The 25925-nt window shown below is 40.6% G+C and overlaps 1 protein-coding gene across 3 annotated transcripts; it reads left to right on the forward strand.

The window, feature by feature from the left end:
- Window positions 1-23: 23 nt before the first annotated feature.
- RMND1 (required for meiotic nuclear division 1 homolog) lies at window positions 24-22025 on the forward strand. Of its 3 annotated transcripts, none has more exons than XR_012632862.1 (12): window positions 24-132; window positions 3080-3597; window positions 8153-8261; window positions 11161-11236; window positions 11592-11631; window positions 14850-14950; window positions 16209-16315; window positions 18394-18458; window positions 19330-19406; window positions 20575-20695; window positions 20871-21044; window positions 21469-21587. XR_012632862.1 is itself a non-coding variant. In XM_074896553.1 (12 exons), the coding sequence occupies exons 2-12, from the start codon at window positions 3094-3096 to the stop codon at window positions 21851-21853; spliced, it is 1350 nt and encodes a 449-aa protein (XP_074752654.1). In that variant the 5' UTR covers window positions 24-132; window positions 3080-3093; the 3' UTR covers window positions 21854-22025. The 3 variants fall into 3 exon arrangements, 2 of the variants coding, with proteins under 2 accessions (XP_074752654.1, XP_074752655.1); XM_074896553.1 differs by lacking the exon at window positions 20871-21044 and adding an exon at window positions 21821-22025 and having other exon boundaries at window positions 21469-21585; XM_074896554.1 differs by lacking the exons at window positions 11592-11631; window positions 14850-14950; window positions 20871-21044 and adding an exon at window positions 21821-22025 and having other exon boundaries at window positions 21469-21585.
- The last annotated feature ends 3900 nt before the right edge of the window (window positions 22026-25925 follow it).

A 25925-nucleotide genomic window follows, 5' to 3' on the forward strand; every position in this document is an offset into this window, starting at 1 on the left:
CCCGCCGCGCCGCGCGGCACGGCGACGGGCGGCGGGCGGGGCCTGGCGGCCCGCGCGCCCTGGCGGAGGCTCGGCGGGCGGTGGGCGGGGCCGCGGCTCGCGCGGCGGAGAGCGGCTCGCCCCCTCCCCCAGGTCAGTGCTGGCGCGCGGCGGGAACCGCCTCGCCCCTCCCGCGGCGGCGGCGGCGGCGGGGAGGGGAGAGGAGGGGAGAGGAGAGGAGGGGAGGGGCGGCCGCCCGCCCTCGGCAGCTCCCCGCCGACCGGCGCTGCGATGGGAGCCGGTGCTGCGGGTGGGGGGCTCTGTAGCCCCTGCGGGGGGGGACACGCCCCCGGAGCAGCGGCGGGGGGGGGAGGGGGGCGGTGGCACGGCCGCCTACGGACTGGGCCTTGCCGCAGCGCCCGCGGGAGGCCGTGAGCGAGGCGGGGCGGCCTCGCCCGCCCTTCCCGCCGGCTCTGATGCGGCCGTGAGGGGGAGGCCCCGCGTCCCCCGCGGGCACGGCTACAGGCCGCGCAGGGGGAGGCAGCTTCGGGAGTGAGAAAGAGCCTGAAGTGTCGAGGCGGGGGCGGTCTCTTGCTCCATCCCTTCCTCCGCTCCCGGACTGCCCCGGCCGGAGCAGGAAGGCTGCCGGGCCGCTCCCCCGCGTATTCGGGTACCGCGGCGCCGCAGCCTCCCGGCCGAGCGCTCCTCGGAGGTGGCGCAGCTGCGGCGGAAGCGGAACGTTCCGGAACGGGGGCGGGGGGGGAATGGTCCCCCCGCGCGGTGACGCACGGCCTGGCGGCGGCGCCTCCCCGCACCCGCCAGGGGCGCCCGTCAGCCGCCCGCCGCGGCGGGGCGGGGCCCGAGCGCCTCAGGGTGCCTCCCCGGGCGGGGGCGGTGCTGGCGGCGCGCTTCCTGCCATGGCGGGGCGCCTTCTCCTCCCGATTGGCTCCCTGGCAGCCTGCTCCCGCCCCCCCCGGCAGGCAGCCAATGGGAGAGGGGCCGCCGCCGCCATGTCCCTCGGGGAGGGGCGGGGCGGGAGCCGTGCGCGCAGGCAGCGGGGCGCAGGGCGGCAGTACTCCGCGGGCGGGGCCCCGCGCGCAGCCGGAGCGCGGCGGGTGAGGCCTGGGCCTCGCCGCTGTGAGGCCCGCAGGAAGCACCCGGGCCGGGCCGCCCGCCGGTAGAATGGGCCCAGTTTTATTCGTACATCTTGCTGGCTTAGCCGCAGTAAGCTTGGACTCGCGTCTGGAAAGGCAACGGGCGTGAATAAAGTGTGTCTTGTATTAAAGAGACTGGGAAATAAAGCGCAGATTTGTTTCTGCTGCTCAGAGATGGCGCCTGCTGCCTTGCGGTAGCTCTTTGTCCTGCCTGTGTCTTGAGTTGCTCTGTTCCGCCCTTTCCGGCTGGGTGCCTCAGCTGCTACAAACCTGGCGTTAAGGCTCCACGATGGAATTTAGTCTACGTGATTGCTACTTCTTTACAGCTTGCTGTAAGCCTGTACAGTTTTAAAGATCCCCCCTGGGATCGCTGTGATTCAACACAAGGTTTTATTGGCCAGGAGAGTACCTGGCATTTGTGAGTCTTTTCACTAGTTATTCCACGCTATCAGAGACTTATCCCCTTGTCCTGACTCTCAACCACTTTGGGTTGCAGTTGCTGAGTGTTTCAGCTCTCATGATTATCTAGAGGTAACAGGCCTTTAAAAAGATAAATGTGCCTTGTCCTGGACAGAGTCTTTTGGGTTGCTTTTTAAATACAGGACAAGTTTAAAATGAAAATAATTAGTGTATTCTAATAAGGATGCAAAGAGAAGGCTTAAAGGTTGTCAAAAAGCTACAACTGAAGAACATAGAAAATATGCCCAATACGGATTATTTGTGATAGCCTAAAGGTGGTTTATGTCCCTTTTTCCCTTTTTTTTTTTTTTTTTTTTTTTTTGTAGAATTATATGCCTCTTTTACCAGAATTAGATTATTCCCCTTCCATTAATGTCAGGGTAAAGTTTGGTTTGGTTTTTTTTTTTCCAAGTTGTGCATGTATTGTGCTAGCATCTAGGTATCCTTGTCAAGATGGAGGGTTTGTTCCAGTTGGCACCCAATGATTTGTTCACACAAGACAATGCTTATTTGAACTATTACATTAAGTGTATGGGTGGTATTGAAGATCCTTCCTTATATAGATTTTGAAGAATATTCTGAAATTGGCATTTTTTTCAAACTATGAAACTTAGTGACTTTTTTTTGTTACTAATGACTTGCTGAAGGTGGATTTTGTGTCCCGAGGGACAAAAGCAGATGGGGGCAGGGACTTGACACTGGGATTTTTCAGCAAGTGAAACACACCCACTGAGGTATTCAGTCTACTGTCTGTGAATACTTTTAAAGTTCATTTGATTAGCTCATACAGCGTAGCATAAATATAACAAGCTTGACGTTAATTTGGAGTAACAGAATAAGAACACTTGTGTTTCCATCAGCACAGGTCGGTCTGCAGGCAGGCCTTGTGGTCCCTGTTGCACCAGTATGTACTAGCAGGATCAAGACTGTAACCTGATCGACGCGGCTCTCGCTCTGCTCGTGACAGGCGAGTGGAGCTGGATCCATACTTGGCTGTTTGCAATACAACAGTTTGAGCTGACGCTGATCAGTGTGTGTATTCTGTAGGTGACATTCCCATACAGTCATATAGTAATCGAATGGTTGTTTTTATTATGTGTAAAATAATGATTCACAGGGTCTGATGTCCTCTTTAAGGTGTGTGCTGGCTCATGAGTAATTTTGTCAGTGGGGTTACTGAGAGTGCAGACTGCTGCACAGAATGAGCAACAGAAGGAAAAGATGCCTGCTTACATGTTGACATAGCAACCAATTCTACTTTTCACCCTGTGTTGCAAGCATGCAGCTCAGTAATGTGTTGTGATCTTAATTGGAGTATTTCCATAGCATTGAAAAAAAAAAAAAAAAAAAGGCAGTTTAATCCCACCAATGTTTATGTGCTTACTAACACATGCAAATGGAATATGGGTCACCTTTTGGCTAAGGGGAAAACAATATTTCTTTCCAAAGCATTGATGGCTGATTTTGTTTGTTTGTTTTAAATACAGTTCTGAGTGAAGCAATGAGACTGAAATTTCTGCGCCTTCAGACTAGGTCTTTCTACGCTTTAACAACAGTATGCCCATGCCAAAACTTTAATAAAACTGGACGTCCTCTATTAAAGCTGGATAATGAAGTTGACAGAACATCTCACAGAAGGGCAAAGTATTGGAATTTGTGTGCTCTGAAAACTGCTTCCCCTTGTTTGACAAGTCAATGTGTGCAAGTCAAAAATTGGAAATTGGTCCAAGGAAATCTATCAGCTTTGCGAAAAAATGTTTGCTACCGGAGTGGGGAGTTTTCTTTTCCATCCTGGAAACATTTTGGTGTGGTGATGATGGAAGATTACTACCCCAATACAGAGCATATTAAAAATCTTAGGAACACATCATCAAGATTTTACTCGGTTGTATCAGCTGGTAAAATTATTCCAAAACACATTAACCAGCCAGTTAAGAGGCCACCGAAGGCACCAAGGACCAAGCAGCCTTCCAGGACTAACCAGCCACTACTCTCAGACAGTGAGGTAAAGTATAAAATTTACAGTTTGTGTAACATTAAGGGAATTTCATCAGTTTAATTCAGATTTGGGTTTAGATTAATGTTTTAATTAAATTAGCATGTTTATTTGATGAGGAGGATTTCATTACTTACTTTAGTGTGGCCACAAAGGGACTGGACCTCTGCAAACAGAAACAAGCTTGGTAGAAACTAGTGTGTCAGGTATTTTGAAGATAAAATGGAGATTTACTAGCAATGTGTAAACAAAAGTGGAGGGAAGGTAAGTGGTTATTAAAGTGGAAAGACAAAATTCATTAAAAATAATTTTAACCAGTGCTCTCAAATCACATTTTAATATTGAGAAACAAAGTCTAGCTTTCAGTATAATTTAACTTCTCCTAGGTACCTTTACTGGTCCAATTCTACTCAGTTTTAAGGCTTCACTCAAACAGAAACCAAGATGAAAGTAAATAGTATAAAGTTTATGTTCGTATTAAGTTTCAGATGGTAAACGTAGGTGCAGATTAGACGGTATTACTTGGGGAAGATTATTCCATGTGTAGACATAGCACCTTGATCTCTAGACTTCTGCATCCACAGAGTGACTGCAGCAGCAGTTTGGGATAAAATGAGATATGATTAAGTTGAACAGTGCATACTTGTGCCTGTTTCTCCTTAGATAGTTTTTTGCAAGCCTCAATACTAGCCAAGGCAGACCTTAAGCATACCTGAATACACAATATACAAGGAAAATCCCAGTGTCAAAAGTGTCACTGTTCTCTTCAAGCTACTACAACTGAGTTCCAAGGTATTATTAATAAAATAGTATTATAGATTAAACAAGTATTGTGTTTCCAGAAATAGCTTCCACTTTGCAAAATGTGGTTTACTACTTGATGTACTGAATGTGAGCACAGAAACGGAAGTTGTAATGCTTGACTTCTTGTCATCTGAGCTTCTGTTTTTAATATTTTGTACGATGAGCAGAAGTATGCTGTAATACAACATAAAGACTCCATTACAGACAATTTTGTTCCCACTTGTGTTTTTCTGTTGCTATGAAAAAAGAAAGTGAAGAAAAGTCCTGAAACATCGCATGTTTCAAACTTGTTATTCGTGCTGTAACATTGCATTCAGAGATTGCTTCTTTGTGTTGTTTGTGAATGGAAGTGACTTTTTTTTTTTTAGATTCTTGAGGCTTTTAAATGGCAACGTAGAATGCAGTTTCCTTGTTTGACATTTTCATATATATGTATGCAAGTAATATGCACTGCTGTTTTTACTTTCCTCCATTGTGGAGAAACAGAAAATGCTGGCTGATATACTGAAATAATAATATACTTTCTGAGGGAGCTTCCACATGGCAAAATGCTGTGCCAGAAATCACATAAACTCAGACTAACAGAAACATTTGTTATTTTTGAATAAACCCCATGTGGTTTTGTCAGATATATAGCCCCATCTACAGGGGTACAGACAGGCTGTCACCTTGACTGCAGGCTGACAGTATTTTGCAATAAGCATTTTTTTACCTGTTCGTGTATTTCCTTGTAGATATGTAGTACAGAAAAATAACTTAAAGGTGTTGCTGATTTTTGCAAGGTGACTAATAGAAGTAGGGCAAATGGAGAACCCTTGAGGTTTTTTCAGCGTGCCATCAGTTTTCTCTAAATAGTGGTGTCGAAAAAGCTGATCTTGCCTTCCTGCACATTTGTGAAGGCAACTGAGAGCCTTCCAGTAACGCTGGCCTTATTTCCAGGGTCGTTACTAAGGACAGGCAGCTGCATTTTCTCCTTCCCCGTCTGCCCCTTGAGACACCAGCTCTAGGCCCACTCCTAAGGTTCTTCCTTAGATGAACTCAGATGATCTCTGGACGTGACATCTGACACCTTTCTCTGGCAGAACAGTCCGTGAATGAGGTCCTTCGCACCCCTCCCCGGCACTGGCCTTCCTGGGCTGTTTATAGGCGGAATGCTGAGCACTGGCAGTGATAAATGGTTGTAAGACCAGTTTTTCAGGATCGATGGAGGAGTTACTTGAAAGCACTTAACTGGTTTAGTCAGTCTATCCGTGAATAGTACCACTACTCAGTTTAGTTAATTGTAAGGTCTGATGGCATGCAAAGCCCCTGAGCTAATTTTCAATGATACACTCATATAGTATACAAAAGGCTTGAAATTCAAGTGAAGATGTAGTATTCACTATGCTTAAGGTTAAGACTGATTCCTGTGGTGATATAAGGGTTTAACTTCGTCCTACAGGTTATCGTTCTTAAAAAATTTTTGCATGCTTAAAGTGGAAGGGATAGGCTGAGGAGATTTATGAGCCTAAACAGTTGTTGTGGGCACAATGGGTACAGAAAATGAGTTGTTATGGTACTTAGGTTGGCTGCTCCTAAGGATAGCTGTTGCTGTGCTCTGAATAGAATGTCAGTGAAGCCCCAGCTGTAGGCAGAAAGCAGGAGGGTGGTGAGTAGCTGGAGTTTCTTTCTAGCACCAGTACAGCTGTTGTATTCTGGGTTTTTTTGAAGTTTGCAGGTGACAGTGACATAACAGAAAGCATGGCATTAAGGTTGGATCTGCCAGTTAACACATCTATTTCAGGATTAGCTGAATCACTCATTAGAGTATAGACTTTTTAGCTATATCTCCACCAGCTATTGTGGGAGCTCAGACATCTAGAGTGCCTGTGGACATGTATATTTTAGGTGTCTTAATCTCAAATTACACCCAATCTTAGTGTTTCCCATCAAACAAGATTTTACTAAAAATTTAATTGAAAGAGTACATTTCAGAAAAACCAAACTAGTGCATATCCAAAATGCTATTCCAGGCACTTAGTCTTAGCAGAAAACTTCTGGTTCTAACTAAATGTAAAGTCTTTATGTTGAAACTAAAATTGCAGCAGTAAGACAGAGTATGTTTTGTAATGCACTTGCCTTGAAATGAACAATAGCACAAGTAATAAACTACAGGAAGCACAGAGCAGGATAGAGATTTTCAGATTATATACTAGCTAGAAGATAGAGTTTGCTCCCTTACCTCTTGACAGAAGAGTTTCATGGCAGACCATGTGCACTTCTGATAACCAGAGCTTTCTGGAAGAATTTAGAATATGTAAATTGCATTGGCAGTTTAGAGACTGAGAATGGATTTATACAGATGAAATTGTGATAATGCAGCTTCTCAAATGTACTGCACCAAGAGAACTTTAAAACAGTCTTGTTCCACTGTTAATTCAGCCTCATAGCACAGTCATGGAAATATGCCTACAGAATTGCTCACTGAATATTGTAATTGCTTTTAAAGTTTATTTTTTGTTAGTGATCACTGAATTATGATGTGTAAGCAGAGCTTCGGAAGTGATAACAGAATGTTAACGTTAAAAAATAAAAGAAGGTTTAAGTGTGTGGTTGTGATTCTGATGACCGGCAACAGCCCCCCCCCGAGGAATAGAACACCTTTTTAAGCCTTAATGTTTGATTGTGTATGAATGATGTGAGAATATAATTTGGATTTTAAATTGAAGTGTATTGTGGGTATAAATGCTTGCAGATGAGTACAGTTCTTTTGTTCATTTGTTGTTAGTTACATCCCCATTTGTATTAGTTACAAAAAGCTGGGAATTGACTGATACACAATGAGACACATTGCTTTCTGGATATCTTCCACTACATTGTACTGAAAAACATTATCATGGGACATACATGGTATCAGAACAAAGGAATCCACTTAAAATGAGTAGTAGAATTTACAAAGTAGTTTATTATGCCTTTTTTGATTAATCAAGGAAATCTTTACACAGATGACTCTGATTTCTTTGCCATGCATGAGTCAGTCTCATTGCAAGTCAGTATAATTTTTCCAGTTATTTGTTTGAATATGGCATTTTAGTTATTTAAGATTGTGGAATACTGAGACAAGCTCTGGCAGTTGTATCTTCATTGGCTGTGGTGTCAGTGGAGACCATGTTGTTAGTGCAGGATTCAGTTCAGGAGGGGCACTGTAGATCTGCAGCACCTACAGCCGGCCCAGATCTGTGAGTTTCTGTTCTGTGATGTTGCAGTGGGTTGTACCCTGGGAGCTAACCTGGGCAGTGAGCTCTGTGTGTGGAAGAGCATGATGTTTGTGGTTGGAGCTTCTGCTCAATAAGCAGGCTGGGATAGTTGAACTCCATTTATCTTTAAAATATAGATGTTAAAGCTCATATTGAGGTGTCTTGCTTTTGATTTCAGTGGTCAGCCGAGTATGTCATAAGCTGTAGTATGGGAGAGCAGTAACAAATGTATCTTTACTCTTAAAGCATTTGATTGGTATTCAGGGAAGAAGGGTTCATTTTGTGGCTCTATCACAAAGTTTTTTGGTGCAACTTACATCACCTGGTTTGATCTCAGTCTGTGATTTGCTTCCCCACTTAACAGGGAGCAAATAATCTCATTAGTATTTGTACAGCATGGCAACGGTATCATAGGAAGGACTAAATAAATGAAAAATGTCACTCACGATAAATTTGAGACAGTTGTCTTATGAACATCTTGCTTCAGCCTTGCCCTAACTCCAATCTTTATTCCTTTGGCACAGAATCTGATGCAGTGCACAGCCTTTGCAACAGCAGATGAGTATCATCTTGGTAATCTGTGTCATGACCTGACTTCACATGGATATGTTGAAATAAGAAGTTTGCCTAGAGGTAGATTTTTGAAACATACTAAAAGCAATGCTATACTTGGGAAATGAACTATGGGTGAGGTACATAATTTTTGTAATTTCATGTATTCTTACTCTGGTAGTACCCTGGAATATATCATACTGCCTATAAAAATACTGCTTTCCTTAGTAATTCTATTTGCCTAAAAAAATACAACTAAACCTTTCAGAATAGCAATATAACCAGCACTTACTGTTAACCTATGATAATTTTTCCCAAAATTACCATTACACTAAAAGTATTGAAAAATTAGATGCATACAGGAAAAATAAATTTGGAAATTTTGAGATACAAAGAATTTCTATAGAAATTTGCTAACTGAACAAATTCTGAACATTTATTGTAATTAATCTTTTAGTAATGTGACACTGTAGTTGCTTCAGCTGTCAAAACAGTTTTGTAATTTGAAGTGTTGCATCTTCTTTCTATACACACACTTCTATTAATGTAAATCACTGACGGTTAGAGAGAAAGGCATGCAAGAGAGAATCTTGCCAACAGATTAGAAGTGAAAATATATATACATAAATGCTTAGTTCTAGTAAAGAGAATGCAACTGATACTTTTTGTTGTTGTTGTTGTTGTTGGGCCAAATACATCCCAGCAGTTGTTGAATACTTCACTTAGCTAGGCTTCAGCAAAATAATTGGTTCTGGTTTCCATACAAAGTGAAGACTTGGGAAAGTATGGCTTGGAAATAGCTGAAGTGTACTACAAGAAAAAAAACAAATGGAGCTTTTTATAGCTTAAGGCATCTTATGCCCTAGAACAGCTGTGATTTTCATACACTGGCAGTAGAATGCTTTTTTTTTTTTTTTTTCCATGAACAGATTATATGAAGCTAAGAGAATGATAGTGTTTATGGGAATTTCATTAGAGGTTATCAAATATCTGGCTACCTCTCAAACACTTAATAATCAACTGCAGTAATACTCCAGTGGTTTCTTTCAAACACAGGATATACTAATGATCGTCTTGCTCAGAAAGATGAACATGGAAAGACAAGGTGCTTTAGAACATAGGCTTCATGTTCCTTTGTAGTTTCTCTGTATTAAAACCAACATTGGTGTCACAGCTTTGGGACAGAAACTTTGTACAATCCCCGGCATGACTGTGAATTATCGCAAGGCAAACATTGCTGTTGCTAGTATTTTACCCTGGGAGTGTGGGTTTTGCCAGTACTTTCATTTCTTCATGATTGTGTTTTAGACCCCTCATGATACTCGGTTTATCAAAAGCTTGGAGGAAGTAATGATGAAAGGATGTTGGATTGTGCCAGCAGATGTGATGTGTTGTGGTGGTTGGTTTGTGCATGTGGCAGTGGTTGATTACCAACTCAAACACTGAATCATGGAAAATCAAAAAATATTAGCACATAGAAATCTAAATCAGCAATTGTGATTTGTTGCTCTGTAGTGTTCTTCCTAAGCATTATACTTGGTTTTGACATCTTTAAAAACGTTTTAGAGGCAGATCCTGTACCTCCACTTACAGTGGACCAAATTCTCTTGAATTGTGTATGTTTTGGCTGGAATGGATAAATAAAGATAAGGGTGATATTTGAAAAGGCAAATGAGAAAACAGATATTTCTTCTATGGTGAGCTCAGACTTCACACCCAAAACTTGCTCTAGTGATTCATCAAATCATGTGTTTCTGAGCTGGAACAGCAAGTGAAAGAAAAGTCTTTAAAGAGTTCATACAGACCAACTGTGTGGTCTTAATTCTGGTATTAGCAAAAACATATCTGATACTTAGTCGTCTTTCTCTGCTGCCATAGTCTACCTGTCCTCTGTGGCTCGAGCGGTAACACAGAGGGTAGAATTTGTACACAGGCAGAATTTGATGCCTTGTCCCTTGAGTTGTGAGCTTTCTGCGAAGGGATGAACTTTCTAAGGCTTAGGTGTTAGACCGTGCAAATTCCTCTCAGCCAAGTCTTGCTTTATAATTGAAGTAGGGAGTTTTGCTGGTCTAGCTTACACTAATTCTGCAACAAAATAAGTCATGCTGGAAAGTGACCTTTGTTAAAACCACATCAGGACTTCTAAAACTTTACCTATATTAGTGAGTAGTACAGTGGAGCAGACCTGTAAGGAACAAAATAAAACCCTGTTTTGAGAAGTCAGTGTCCACATTTGTTTTCAGGCATTCTACTTACATGAGCTCAAGTCTGGTCTTTTTTAACAGATGTCCATTAGTGGTTGGAGGACCACGGCTGCATTTTTGGAGCTCAGCTCCTCTTTCAGTTTAATGCCAAAAAAATCCAGTTTGTATACTGTGCCACTGTTCTGCAGTGCACATGAGAAGTGTGGTAAATGAGGGTGGCTGGAAGATTTGTTTCAAAAGCACTGTCCTGATAGGAAGGAAGATGCAGGTATACCCTCTCCTGTCTTGGGATTATGTTCTTTCCTGACTGTCAAATCAAAGTCAGCATAGTTTGAGTGTAGCTTAGTCCCTTACTATATAGAAAAGAGAAAGATCTTCTGGGCAAACAGATTTGAATGGTAATTTCTTTCTCTGCAACTGAGGGCAACTTCCATAGTTCGGTCACATTGTGTGTCCACTTCTGTATTCTATTCCTGGTTATTTACTGTGCCCTGCATCAATTTTAAGTCTTTTGTTCTTCAAAACTGTTACATTTCATTAACTAAAGATTCCAGTGAAGTTCAGCATAGCAGCTGAGTCTGTCTAGAATGTGATACTTCAGAGCAGCAGTGTAGTTTGATACTGTAGTTGTTTCCTGGCAAACATTTCCATCAGAAAAATAAAATATGGGGCTGACTGACATGTTAGCATGTAACTGTCAAACTGGAATTATATGCTTATAGTTATCCTGTTTAGAAGTTTGATTAATTGATTTTTTTTCATTTATTTCAAACTAGATGCAGCAAACGTTTTGGTGATTGGTACTGAGAAATCTGCAAAAGATGGTGATCCTGGCATGATTTTCTTCTTCAGGTAAGCTATAAGTCGTGCCCAAAATATTATTTTATTAATAGCAGTGGTGTGAAAGTAGTGCAGCTTGCTAGATCATTGCATCATACTACCTCATGAAACTCAAGGAATAACTAACTGTCCAATCAGAACGATTCAGAAAAAAATCAGAATTATTTAAATAGTTAAAAAATAACTTCTCATGTTTTCTTCATTAAAGCATGGTTAAAAAGCAACTGTTATGTAGATTTTGTAAAGGTAGTATTATGTTTCTTGATTCACAATGACAAAAATTGGCACTCACTCTACAGTTTGAGTATTGCATTGAAATAGATTTAAAACAGTATAATTACACCTCAGTTTTTCCTTGAATTAACAGGGAAGGGGCTGTTGTGTTTTGGAATGTGGAAGAGAAAAGTGTAAGTAAAGCAAAACTGTTTGTTGAAACTTCCTAAGCAGATGCTCTGTCAGTCCCACAAAGCTCAGCATGCTTGGGCTTTGCATGGGAGCTTGGATCTCTCCATGAAGGAAAAGGCCTGATTCTTCTGATGAGTACAGGTGCTTGCCTGCTGCTGCCCTCAAGTGTGTGGGTTGCTGCTGTATCACCTTTGAAACCTGACTTTCTGCACAAAATGAGTAAATATATGTGTAACATACAAAGTGGGTAACATTTTCCATTTAAGGCCAAAAATATGAAACTTTAATCTAGTGAGACTGACTAAAAGAAATTTTTTGCAGCTCTACACCCTGAAGAAGTGGGTCAGAAAAATCAACCTGTGAATGGTTGTTTGAAAGGCACTAATATAATGGAAGATGTGTTAGAAGAAAAGAATCATTCTATTCCATTTAAATCAAAACTATTCAAAACTTATGTTTGGATAACTTTGAAATAGACAAAATTTGTTAGCAACTTTTTAATATCGTTTTGCGTTTCTGACAGTTAGCAATTTTCCTGAAGGAAGATTTTTATTGGTTGGCATAATTGTTAAAGTATGTTGATATTGAAATGACATACCCCTTATGATAATTTGGTGCTCTTTGCTGACCAAGAGGTAAGCCACAGGCATACCTCTTTATGAATATATTTATAGTTACTTAAAATGTTTTTAATCTTATTAATTTTTTAATGACTGTGGTTAAATCAAACTGAATTCCTGATACAAAAAGTGTCAATCTTATCTGTAGGCAGAGTATGAGAAATTAAATGGTGTATTAAGTAGACAATACTGAGATGCACAGAAGTTCACAGGAGGATTTTCATTAAGGTAAATGAAAACACAGAGCAGTTGTTGCCAGACATGAACAATTTCCGGATTCAAGTTCACTTTTTCTGTTTCAGACCTGAAATGTTCCCGATTTCCTGTCTTGGTTTGGGGGGTTTCACTATATCAGCTGGCCTACAAAAAGACACTAGTTCTCCCTTCAAACCTTGCCTGTAGCACGCTTAGGATGCTATGGCTGTAACTACACTACTGATTCACAGGTATTACTGGAGACTAGCTGACTAACTCCTGTTGATTTTAATGAGCTGGGCACCTCTACCCACTGGAGTACTCTGAAAAACCTTTTGTTGTACGTTCTTAAGTACCTTAGAAAATTTGATACCACGTTTTTCTTGTCAGTACTAGTAAGTTGGTCCCTTGCTAGCTTTATTTATAAAAGAAGAGGAAAACTGCCTCTTTCTACTTATTGAACTCATAGTCAAAGTATTAACTTCCAAACAACTTGCTCAAATAGAGGAGGCATTTTTATGCACATGTTTTAATGCACTGAAACAAAAAAACCCCAAACTGATCTGTAGAACTGAAACTGAAAGTAATTCAGTGAAACAGAACGTAGAGAATCACTGTGAATGGACAAAATTGCTTTTTAAAAGTGCTCCAGAATGACTATTAAAAGAAGAAAAAAATATTTTAAACTAACAGACACTTAACAGAAGTAGCAATAACTACAGACTGCTCAGGAATAGGAATTTAAAATGTAGAATACTGTTTTCAGATACCTGAGTGGGAAGGTTGTGCAACAGCTTCCTCACCAAAAATAGCAAGGGCAAAAAGCAAAACTAGCTTTGAGGTGGAGTTTCATTTGTTTTTTTAAAAGGAAATTGTGTGACGCGATTGCCTCTAATAGCAAGAGTTTCCATTTAGTGAATCCAGAACATCTCATCTCATTAAATGTACTGTGTCACAGGTAGTCCCTTCTATAAAACGAGGCTGTGCCTAGAAACTCACATCAGTCAATGGAAGCCTTTGGATTACTCTGACTAGATAAAAGAAAACTGTCACTGAAATACAATTTCTCATTATTCAGAGCAGTGGTAGAACTTTGGAAGTACACATGTTAACAGGACATATGAATTTCACAGAATCAGTTATGGTCTGTACAGCTTTGTTAAATGTTTAGGGAAGCCTGAGCTGGTTGTAGTTCTGGAAGGGATGGTTAGTTTATTCACAGCATGTATTTGTAATGACTTCACAAAGCCAGCTAGAGCACCTGGATCCAAGCGAACACACTCTTGAAGTCTGGCATGCTACATTGTGGATTGGCTGTTAACTCTGCCATTGTTTTAGCAGGGTTTGCATTGCTGAACTGTCCCTGGATACAGCAGAGCTGGTTGGCTGAGGTGACTGGCCTAACAGCAGACACTGCTTAAAAAATGAAAATAATTTTTCATACCCTTTTTACCATGAGACTTGGAATATATGGCAGGTACTAGTCATGCTAATATTCAGTTGGAAGACTGTTTTAGGTATGACTTAGTAGAAGGTTTACCTCTTATAAGATTTTAGGCATCAAAAGTGTATTGGATTTTGTTGTTTGTTTTTTTTTTATTGGCTGCTGTGTAGCTAAATGCCTTTTAAAAACCTGTAGGTGAGTGCTTTTTCTAGTTCGGAATTTGTTCTAATTGCAAAATTATTTTTATGAGGGAGCCTTGTAGCACATAGAAGGGAATAAGGATGAGGGATCTTAAGTCAGATGTCAGAGGAGAAAGTTTTGTAAGAGAAAAGGGCTCGCTCTTCCTGCATCAGGTTTTAGCGTGCTTGAGAATAAAATGACAGATTACTTTTGCAAGTAAAATTGTACATTTAACTGTTCACAGGGTGGAATGTGGGCAGCTGAAACCACTTTTACAGACTTCTGTAGTGGTAAAGGATTTCTGTAATACATCCCAACCTCTGATAGCTGAAACAAGACTGTTGATTTTAGCAGAAAACAGGTAATTTTGACAGAAACAGAGACCTGATGTACTTATCCTAAAGATTCATTCCCACACTCAGACATCTGCCAAAATCTTGTACAGCTCATTGTTACAATACTGAATATGTCTGCGTTGCCTTTACCACTGCTGTGGTTAATCCTTGCCATGTTTCATATATGTAGACATTAAATAACATTTCAGTCTTCGCAGATGCCTTGCAGTTGTTCGTAGCCACAAATCCTTCCACACAGCTACAGAATAGCTTCAGAAGTAAAAGGTGTTCATAGTCACTTCAATTACTTAGCACACCTATTAGTTATTTAAATAACTTCAGCATGAAAGAGTTGTATTCGTCAGCCTCTTAGATGCGAGATCTTTGTAGAGTGCTAGTATACTGCATGGTAACTATTCCTGCGTGTGCAATTGTCTTTTTCTCAGATGAAAAATGTCATGCAAGTGCTAGAACAGCATGAAATTCAGCCATATGAAGTTGCACTAGTCCACTGGGAGAATGAAGAGATGAACTATAGAATAGGAGAGTAAGTATCTTCAGGCACTCTTTATATAAAAGCTAATAGACACCTAAAACAAATTCAAGCAAAAGCAACTACTAAAAAATATTACTCTTTTTTTTTTTTTCAAATGAGTAAAATAAGGAAAGGAGAAAACAGTAAATCTAAATTGACAAATTTTGTTGTACCGCTAAACTTGCAAGTAATGGCCTTTGTGACTTGGTTATGAAGTAGATTCTGTAAATTACAAAGCTCCGTGCCCACACAACTGAGCATGTTCTTCAGCAGTCCCAAACAGAAACTATGCACCTCACAGAAAAATACACATTACTGAGACAAGTCTGATTTTAAAGAGGATCCTCTACATAAGCTTTCGTTAGTGCCCTCTAGGTTCACTTACAAAGATGGAATTCTGCACATACTTCACTTCCTAGGAAAGTTGTAACTTGAATACCGTGGAACGATAAACGTGGCAAGTTGTCTTGCCTTGTTAAATAATGTTTTTTCATCATGGGGAGCAGATGATTTCTACAGAAATATTTCTCAGTGTAAATGATTATATAAATTATCTGTAGTTTTCCAACAGTACCAAAAAACTACACCTAGACAGGACACTGTAACACTAGGAACTGAGCTAATGAGATTGACCTTATTTAAGGTAACTTGATAAGAGGACAGGTTTGTTTTTGTTTTTTACTAGCCATTTGAAAACTGCAGGTACTATCCAGTTGTGTAATTTGTGATTCCTGACATACTCCATTGTGTTTATGAAAGTTTCATAGTGAGATTGACATGATATATTGAATGACTCTCATGCCCCCTTTTCTTTGCTCCTGGCCCCCTGTGCAATAGAGGTTTCAGGGAAAGTAACATCATAGCAGGGAGGGAGTAGTGTTGATAAGTGACAGAAGAAAAGGAAAAAAGAAACATAAAGATAATACAGACAATAGAGAGCAGGAGAGAGGCCAGCATCCTGCTTACTGTCAGTTACCTGTGTGTGTGTATAGTAATGCTGTGGTTACCATCATAGCTTGCTGCAGTTTCCTTTAAACCTAGAAAATTTGGTTCTATTAGTCTTAGACTGAGGAACTAATTTTCAGTGATTTGGTTGTTGTCAGGTTGAACATGAGTAAAATGCAAGGATGGGGATGATACCCGTATGGACATGGCGTGCTTTATATGAAAACCAAAAACCAACCAACCTTTCTTGCATTGTTGATTGTTCTTTAAATGTCCCTTTGCTGGTGGCTTAGTCAGTGAAGATGTTTCAATCCTGTTTTGACAGAGGTCAGTCAAAGCTTCATAAAGGAGAAATCTTGTTAAATTCTGAGCTGGATAGTGAAGAAGTTATTCTGCAGAAATTTGCATTTTCAAATGCCCTTTGTCTTTCTGGTAAGTCAATATTGTTTGTACTATCAGCCTACGCTCCAGATTTTGTGAAATTTCATTATAAGTGGGACTTGTACAGCGACAGGTTGGAGAAGACTTGGTGTTTGGTTTAGGGAAACTGTAACGATTAATTGTGCTTCAGTGGGAGGATTCGTTTTCAAAGGTTTTATCTTGTTTTCTGTAAATTGGAATTACCTCATTCAATGTAAGTTGTTTCAAAGATGAACAAAGCACACAAGCAAACATACTTGGCAAAAGACATACATTCTGCTGAAGCATCCTGTTCCCCACCCTTGAGAACTATTCTAGGATAGAAATGAGTATGGAGTCCAGTATTAGCAACCTGTCAGTAATCTTAGGTAATTCATCCAGACATCATTTCCTCTATCAGAAAAATCTAGATGTCAGCTAAAGAAGTAATGTAGCACAGTGATTCCCAGCTGGAGAGGTGTACCAGTACCAAAGGTGTGTGCCAGAGTCACAGATAATGTTTTCCAGGCTTATTAGCCATGGCAGGAGACAGCGGGAGGCACTGGGAAGAGGTCAGGCTCAGCAGTGGTGGTGCTGCTGCTTGAGGAAATACACCTCTGCTGCTTCAGATCTCAAATGAGGTAGGAAGTGAGAGTAGAAGCTAGCAGTAGTAAGGCCGTCCTCAGAAATACCTTTAAAGGAAATCTGGTCTGTCTACCCCTAGTGCTTTTAGGGTCAATTATAGAACTCCTGTAGTATTTCTGGAAATGCACCTTTAAACAGAAGAGACACCAAGAAACAGAGGGCGTGTTTTTGAAGGGATACACCATTTGATCAAGGAGTACAGCGTAACTAAATGGTTCTTGCTGTCGAAGGAAGAAATACTGAGAAAAAAAGCCTTCTGTTCTCTATAGTTTTCCTGTTCATAAAGCCACTGCATGGAAGAGTAGTGCCACATATAATAGAACAAGCAATTTATTCCCAGGGATAATTGGTGCCAATTTATGTTAGTGTGAGATATACACCTCATAAAGGAAAACAGTTCAATAACATTCAATAAAAATAAAGGATGCAAGTATAGTCCAAGTAAAATTTATGACACAGCAGAAACCAATCTCTGTCAAATAATTGGTGATAGCTGAAATGCCTGTTGGCTTTTTTTCAGGGGCTAAATTAAATGTCATTTAAGTCACTGACTTGGATTAAGCCTCTGCATTCAAAAGATGAATGTGAAAAATGCTTGGCATTGGATTTACTGTCAGTGTCCTGACTAGATGATACTATCGATTACTACCACAAAAGAGTTCATTTTGACAATTAAATCTTCCCTGATTAATTTTTCTGAGTGAATAAGGTCAATTTTTCATCTGTTGCTACTTCATTCTTGTCTGGGAATATGTGGGCTAAGGAACAAAGGCCTGAATTATAATCCTCTTCCTGTAGAAACACCTTTCCAGGCTCAAGCTAAGACGTAGTGGGATTTGTGTTGCCATTGCCTGTGCTGAACAGCTTCCCTAGAAGAGTTCTGTCTTCAGTGAACAGTATATTCACCTAAAAACAAAACAGGAGATTGCTTACGTTTGAATTTAGCTTCAACGAGTACAGGTGGTACGTCTACACAAGCTAACTCTCCACGGTATGAGCATGCTGCATCAAATATGGGAAAAATATGGAGAAGCAGAGTTCTGCAGGACACTAGAAACATAGTGGAGACTCTTGAGTGGCAGCACATGAAGTCAGCCTAGCTCCAGCACGGCTCATGATCTCCAGTATCCTTGGAACATAGTTTGCAAAGGCTTTGTACATACAGTAGAGCACTTAAACACACAACTTTTGAGCTGAAGCAGAAACTCTCCAGGGTCTGAACTGATCATTTGGAGAAGAGAGCTGCTGTGCTCAAGGTGGTTCTGCATGCAGAGCTGTGTCAATGCCAACCCAGATTCATCCGTAGATGTATGAACACCAGTTGTATAATACTAACAGTAACTTTCTGCAGATAATGTTTGTATGTATCAACATGTCTTGAAGCAGCATGTTGGCAGATTTAAAGTTATGATTACTGAAAGCATATATACCTCTAAGTGTTCTGCTTTGTCATCTCTGTGTTGCAGTAAAGCTGGCAATTTGGGAGTCATTATTGGATAACTTTGTGGAATCTATCCAGTCGATTCCTGAGGTGAGGTCTTCTTTGTACCTCTCCCCTCCTTTTCTCCTGTGCTTTGTAAAAGGTCAGTCTAGATACAGCTGAGGATACAGAAAAAGCAGCTGAATGCTTAACACATATGATGGTAAAGCCCTCAATGGCGAGAAGCTCAGAACACCTGCAAAGTGGTGGGGCAACAAACGATTAGTCTTTAAAGGGTTGGAATAATGTTTCCCATGTTGTACCACTGTCATCTGCCACTGTTGCCTGTGTATGAGTAACAGGACAAGCAGCTTTTAAAAACCTGACCAAACACAGTGTGTGGCAGCTTGGGCTGGAAGTAATGTGCTTTAACTTGAATGTAATTAAGAGTTTGAGTGAATTAATTAAACCACAGTTTTTCATGAGACTCAAAGTACAAAGCCCATATGATGTAGTATATAAAAATGAGATTTGTACGGTTCAAAAGAGAAAATAGCCTTTTTATTATTTTTTTATGAAGAAAAGAAATGATAATACATTGTTTGTTGTAAGGAAAAAGTTTGTTAAAAGGCTAAGTAGTGTCAAGGTAAAAGAACACTATCATGACTTTAAAATAACAATAGTAGGAAGAAAAAACAAATTATCTCTTGTTCAGGAAATCATTTATAGAAAATACTCCAGGATTTTGTATAGATACTGATGATGTACTCAGTGATTTACTGAAAAACCTGGATGAACAGTTGCATGGTGATATTCTTAAAGCTAGATAAGCCAGGCACTAAGCAAACAAAACAAATGTTAATATGCATGATACGCATTCAGATCTTAACTCAGATACACACTCCAGGCTGTAAAACTGCAGACTTCCTAAGTACTAGTATGTGCTACTTGACCGAGCAGTAAAAAGCTTGTTACTTTGCAGATACTAAAGTCACGAAGGAAGGTAAAACTGTCTCATGCAGATGTAATGCAGAAAATTGGAGAACTCTTCGCATTAAGGTAACTTTTTTTGGTTACACCCCAGATATTGTATTACACAGAACTTAAAAATTAAGTTGGGCATGGTACAAAGACCAGAATACACACTGAACACAGTGGGGTGGGGCGGGGGGAGGAATTCCTTCAGCCTTTCTTTGGCTGGAGACTGTGTGCACTGTTTACGTTAGTCAGAGGACCCACTGGCTCACCACTCACGCTGTGGCATCTCAACTAGAGACAGGCATTAAGCATATTCTAAATGGCCAAATTCCACACCTTCTTCCCTCCCCGGGTCCAGCCACGCATGTCTCACAACCAGTAATTACAGTAGATACTAGAGTGTGCAGAAGATACCAGAAGGAAGGGCAGGGACAGGCAGGACTGTTAACTACAACCTAGAGTTAGTGAAGCTTTTCTGCGAGTTCTGTTCTGCCCTTGACTTACTGGGAAATCACTGCTACCTTGTAAGAATTTAATGGGGTTTTTTCCCCCTCAGGTGAAACTTGGCGATTGAGAATACAGAGATTACACACTGTTTTACAAAAAGCCTCAAAATCAGTGAAGAAATGGGTATATTTAAAAAGCAATTCCTATTTTAAACATTGGATTTTATATCCCTGCTTGAAGGACCATTCAGTGATGAACAATAATGTTCTAAGTTCCAAAGATCTATGTTAGCAGTAGGTTGCGGGTGGGAAATTTTAGCTTTTAGCCTTTATAACGATGAGACAGTAGCCTGGTTCTGCAAAGCGTGCTGTGCTCACATATCCAGCATGCAGTACCAGCCACACTTGAAGAGTTCTGAGATATAAACAAGCTGTTAAGGAGCTCCCCAGTAACTTTTAATTCATGTACTACTTCAGCTTCAGCGAGCTACTGGCATAGTTAAAGGACTTCTCTGCAGATACCAGAAGTGAAGGAAGGTGACAAGGCAGCAATGTTCCTGTGAGGCAAAAGTAATTTATACTCAAAACTGTTAAACAGTACGGTACTCTCAGAGAAGTTTTAGGAAATGTGAGCAATTTTAAACAATCACCACAGTTTTATTTTTACTACAAAAGGAGATTCTGATCATATTTTACTTAAAATTACAATAAAATTTTCCAGATTCTTTTAACTGCTATGTAAATATTTGCTGCTCTATTAACCAGAAGAAAGTTTGAACTACTGCAGTACCTATTCTTTTTAGACACCGTATAAATCTGAGTTCAGACCTGCTAATAACACCTGACTTCTACTGGGACAGAGAAAAACTAGAAGAGCTTTATGACAAGACCTGCCAGTTTCTCAACATTAATCGCAGAGTTAAGGTAGGTGTCTTACTGTTGTGAGAATTTTCCACACATATCATCTGTCTTTGGCTCAGCAGGGTTACAGACTGCTTCATGAATCTGTTTTAATTGTAGAACTGAATAAAGAATAACAGGATCCTATGGACTATTCCCTTTTCCATGCGTTCATAACCCACTCACATCTTTTACCCAGTTTAGGTTAACAACCCTGCCTCACATGAATGGATTGCGTATTTCCTGAGCCACTAAATTAGGCTTTAAATAGTTATGAGAAGAGGAGATTTAATTCTTGTTCTGAAATGTGTGCAAGAAAGCAAGTTAAAAAACTGAGATGTGAAGCAGTCTTCTTACTGACATGATCATTCAGGTCAGTTCACTGAAGGGTGCCATAATGCTTACTGCTGAACCAGAGTAAGAAGCATGAAAACTACCTCTTTGGGTGGTACAGCAAACTTAAATATTTAAGTACTTTTGAGGCATTCCAATAAGCTGCATCTTCTTTTGCTTGTGCCTGTTTTCACGAGTAGGTATCGCCCAGAAGCTGTTTAATACCCACAGACGCATATCTAAACTTCTGTTATTTTTGTGAACCTGTTGAAATAACAGACTTATTTATATTGAAACTTCTGTTGCTTGTGCATGTTGCCTTACAGGACTTTCTGTTCTTTTGCAGAAGAGTGTTAACACCTTCCTAGTTCCATTCAGTGAGCCCTTCTGTGGATTGTGTTCCTTTAGTGGTCTCATTCCACTTAAGCAATCCAGATTTGCCACGTATTTGGAATCTCTTGCAGGTAATGAATGAAAAGCTTCAGCACTGCATGGAGCTGACAGACCTAATGCGAAACCACCTGAATGAAAAGCACGCTCTGCGCCTGGAATGGATGATAGTAATACTCATCACCATCGAGGTCAGTGGGGTTTTTTCCGCTATCAGACTGAAAATGTAATAACAAGTGCAATTTATATACTTCATAATTTGAGAATCAAGATTATTTTATTAATAGACTAGTCTTCAGTTTCTTGCAAGTAACTTTTACATTCCAGCTGTAGTTATTTTTCAGATTATCTCATTCACAGTGTAAACTGTTTTAAAGATTATTAAATCAAATAAAAATTCATATCAATGTGTTTGCTATTCCACAGGTTCTGTTTGAACTTGCAAGGGTATTTTTTTGACCACAGAAGAAACTCAGGAAGAAGAAAATTGACAAAACCATAATGACCATATGGCCCAGTAAATTCCTGTCTGTTGTATGCTTCTGGAAAACAGTGGAATTGTATCTCCTTATAAATATGTACATCTTCTACCCCCTCAAAAAAATAAATCAGTCTGTGAACATTTTCCAAACTGCTGTGCTAGTGATGTTAGGAGTCTTAATCAGTGGATGTGCTAGCATAAAGCTGAGATCCTAACGATGCATTTGTAGGGGAAGTTTTCTAGCGTGTGTGCCCAGATGTAGGGTGAGATTTAGCTTTGTCGTCTTAATAAGCAAGGACGGAAGGATGGATCCCTTCTGTGCTGACTGGATTCATTTGGTAAAGGACTCCACTGCCTTGTCCCCTTGACAGTTAAAAAGAGGCTGAGAATTTAACTACTTCCTGCATTTCTGACTGTTGATGAAGTTTTCCCTCATTTTCCCCAGCTCTTTCTTGGATAGCCGTGACAGCGTCCCAGGCTTGGAAAGAGCACTATTACTGGTTCTCCTTAAAGTTACCTGGCCTGATTTTAACATACCTGGCAGGTATATTTAATGTTACATTCTACCCCATCACAAAACGGTATTTACATACTTGGATGGGAATACATTTATTTAGAAAGTATTTATACGAAAGAGGAACTAGTTGAACTTTTTTCTGAGGTCACAGGAAGCTGTAGCAGAATGATAAACTAAAGTAAGTTTCACAAAATTTCTCTATTACTAGGCTGTCCACCTTACCATATTACTCAGTTCTTATCTGTTACTGATGCAGTACAAGCTGCAAGGAGCGAATTAGCATAGGGTAAGAGGTCTTAATTATCCTCTAAGGTAAAAGTTTAGGTGTTGGGGGTTTTTTTAATTTATTCCTAGTCTACAGGTCTAGATTGCTATTGCCAGAATATTATCACTTACTCTTAGGATAAGGGGATTTTTTTCCCCAGCAACTTCTCTTTCTAAACGTGTTTTCAGGAACTAATATACAACTGCTGTTAGATCACCTTCTTCAAAGTCAGGTTAGTCCACTCTACTGCTTCAGGAACATAAGAATTCTGTTAAAAGCTCCTGAAGCATCATTAACAAGCCACGGTGACTAAATTCAGGCTAGAAGTGCAACTACAGTTTGCTTACTGTTCTCGCTTCACCTGAAAACGGTACATCCAAGTGTGATTAGTCCTGTAGAATACATCACACACATATGTGACAATGAAAAGAATAAAGTCAGGCAGAGCTAGGAAAAACACCTGACTACAAACCCATCCTTTTGCCATAAATTGTTACCTGTGGCACGGGAGCCTCCCAAGAAGCAGCAGCTCCTCTTAAGGGTAGGTTTTCTCCCCTGAATCAGAACAGGTCATACCTGGAGATCTGGATTCTGGAACAGCTCAACTACCACTTCTTTGAACTGCTAAGAAGGTCTGAACCATCAGCCCCACTCTCAGGGAAGCAAATCAGTCAGTAGAACAGCTTGGCGACAGTCTTACAGTACACTGCAGAACAGCTCCTCAGCACCCATCTCCTGACTTACACGGGGCTATTACAGAAATAGTACATCAGACCCTCTATGCTGCAGAAAAACTAAGCATCACTTAATTCCAGTAACAGAGAATTAGGTTATAATTTTTTTTTTTTTCTAGCAAGCATTTTTCACCCCTTTAGACAAATGGGCTTTTTTTCCCCTCCCACTTGGGTGTATTATTTATGCTCAAGAACATAAATTCCCATTCATCTCACATTCAGTGTTTCAGTATTTCAGCTAAATTGCTAAAATGTAAATTTGCAGGCCAACTGCATCTATAAGGAAAGTGGTTTTAACAAGTCATTTGAGGACTCCTAGATGCTTTTTAAAACTACAACAGGTCTAGGCTTGATTATTGTTCTGTCTTGGGACTGTATTTAAGAGTTACCAAGTCAATCACCTCAAAACATGAGAAGCACAATTACTTCTGAAAACCTTAAATCAGTTTATATCAGCACATAAAATCATAGCCATAAAATCACACTCTTCTTCCCTCCAAGCCTGCAATCCTACTTACTGTGTTGAGGGGCTTATTTGCAGTTTTGCAGCTTCAGTTAAGCCCTAACTGTACATTAAACCTTGTATCCATAATTTTCACAATGTACCCATTGGCAGCTGCATCAAAGTATGAGGGGTTTTTGGTTTGGCAACTAACTGTACAACTTCTTACAAAGTGAGAATATTCTCACTATATTACTTATAGAGAATCCAAGACCAAACTGGGAAGTTGAGTGCAGCAAGAACCTACCTTGAGCTTTCACAGCACAACACACAGAGAGCAGAGCCCTCCTGCAACCAGACAGCACGTAGGGAACTCTCCCCACCTACAATCTCTTTCTGCTTCAAGCTGGAGACCTCGTGGGAACCCTGTGCAAGGGGACCCTGGCGGGACCTGGGGGAAGTTTTATGGCAGAGGCAAGGCGAGATCCCCTGTGCCAGAAGCAACACAAAGCTGCCTCAACTGCGAGGACACACCTGTCTTTCATCTGCCTCATCCCCACACCCTTTCATAGTGAAAATGAAAATAACCATCTTCACATTTTGCACAGTGCAAGTCTTCGCCCAAATGGGTCTATTCTTATCAGTAAGGGTCACCTGGGGGGGGGTGGGGGGGTGGAAATTATATTCTTTCTTTATTGCTATTGCAAGGAACACCAGAAGGGAATCCTGGTATGTCCAGAACTCTCAAACTTTAACCTTTTTAACAAAATTAAGACTGAATGGCAAAATTCTGTTCATATGGAACCTTTATAAGGATCCCAACTGTGCGGACTGCTTCTATCTGTGCTTTTTTCCATCAGATGAGGTAAAGGACAATTTACAGATTATTTTCTTTGGCAGATCTGCTAGAAAGTTGTCGTTAAGACCAGCTATTTGTAGAACGGCAAAGAATGCTCAGTCGGGACTTCTGACTTCCTGTCCCTTTGTTGTGGGGTAATAAAACAGTTCTACTGGCTACAGCATCGGTCCCTGTTCTCAACTGTGGCATTCAGCACATCAGCTCTGCTGGCTGGCTGAGCAACTGCACATACATGACACCTCCCTAGGGCTCTCTGCAAACATAACGTATATTCAGTCCAACCAGCACATACAAGCTTCGATGAGAAGGACGACATTCGTGCCAACTTTAAGTGCCTGCCTGTAACAAAAATACAAGAACACTAAAACACATCAGAATGAGTCTCTCCTTCCCAATCCTACCTTAGGCCTAGGAACTGAACAAACTTCAGCTCAAAGTTTCATAGGGGGGAAAAAACAGCAGATACTTTGTGCCCACCTAAATGCCACCTATTTACTGATAGCTAAGTAACAAAGTTGCCTTGTAAGGGAATGCACATTAATACAAGACACAGACAGGCAAATGTCCTTGGTACTGATAATGGTTGTAGTGAACCTTTTCCAGTTTATGGACCCTTCATGTGTAGACCAGTTTAGAAATTGAAGGCGGCACTGGTGTACTGAATTTGTCAAACTACTTTTCTCAGTCACTTTCCCTAGACCATCAAGATGCTGTCCAGGGAAAGGCTACAGGATGGAAACTACTGATATGTGATGTGCTACCTTCCTTCACCAGATGGCATTTAACATCTGCCAGGAGGCTCATCACCCTCATCTACAGACCAGTTTACGATACCAGCGTGACAACTACCAAAAAGAGATGCATGGTCTGAGGCAGCCACATGCAGTGAGTGATACACACAGGGTTAAAAAACAGAGCCACTGCCCAAAACATTTATCATCCTGGGAGGGGGGGAAAGAAAGCTTAGCCATCTGTCTTAACTATCTAGGAGGGAGAAAAAGTGTCTTGAAATGTATATAGCCCCAGCTGAGAAAAAGATTTTTAAGAGACTATTTTTTTTACAATCAGCATGAAAGCAAGATCTTTATCAGACTTAGAAAATTATTTTGCCTTATCTATACACTGTATGCAGGTACCCTGTTTCTCCCAATTCCCCGAGTGCCTGCCAGTGACATACTTCTTGCCATCACCTGTGTACTCTGTACTACACGTGAAACCCAGGTGGCTGAATCT

Source organism: Athene noctua, chromosome 1, assembly GCF_965140245.1.
Source record: "Athene noctua chromosome 1, bAthNoc1.hap1.1, whole genome shotgun sequence".
Lineage (NCBI taxonomy): Eukaryota > Metazoa > Chordata > Aves > Strigiformes > Strigidae > Athene > Athene noctua.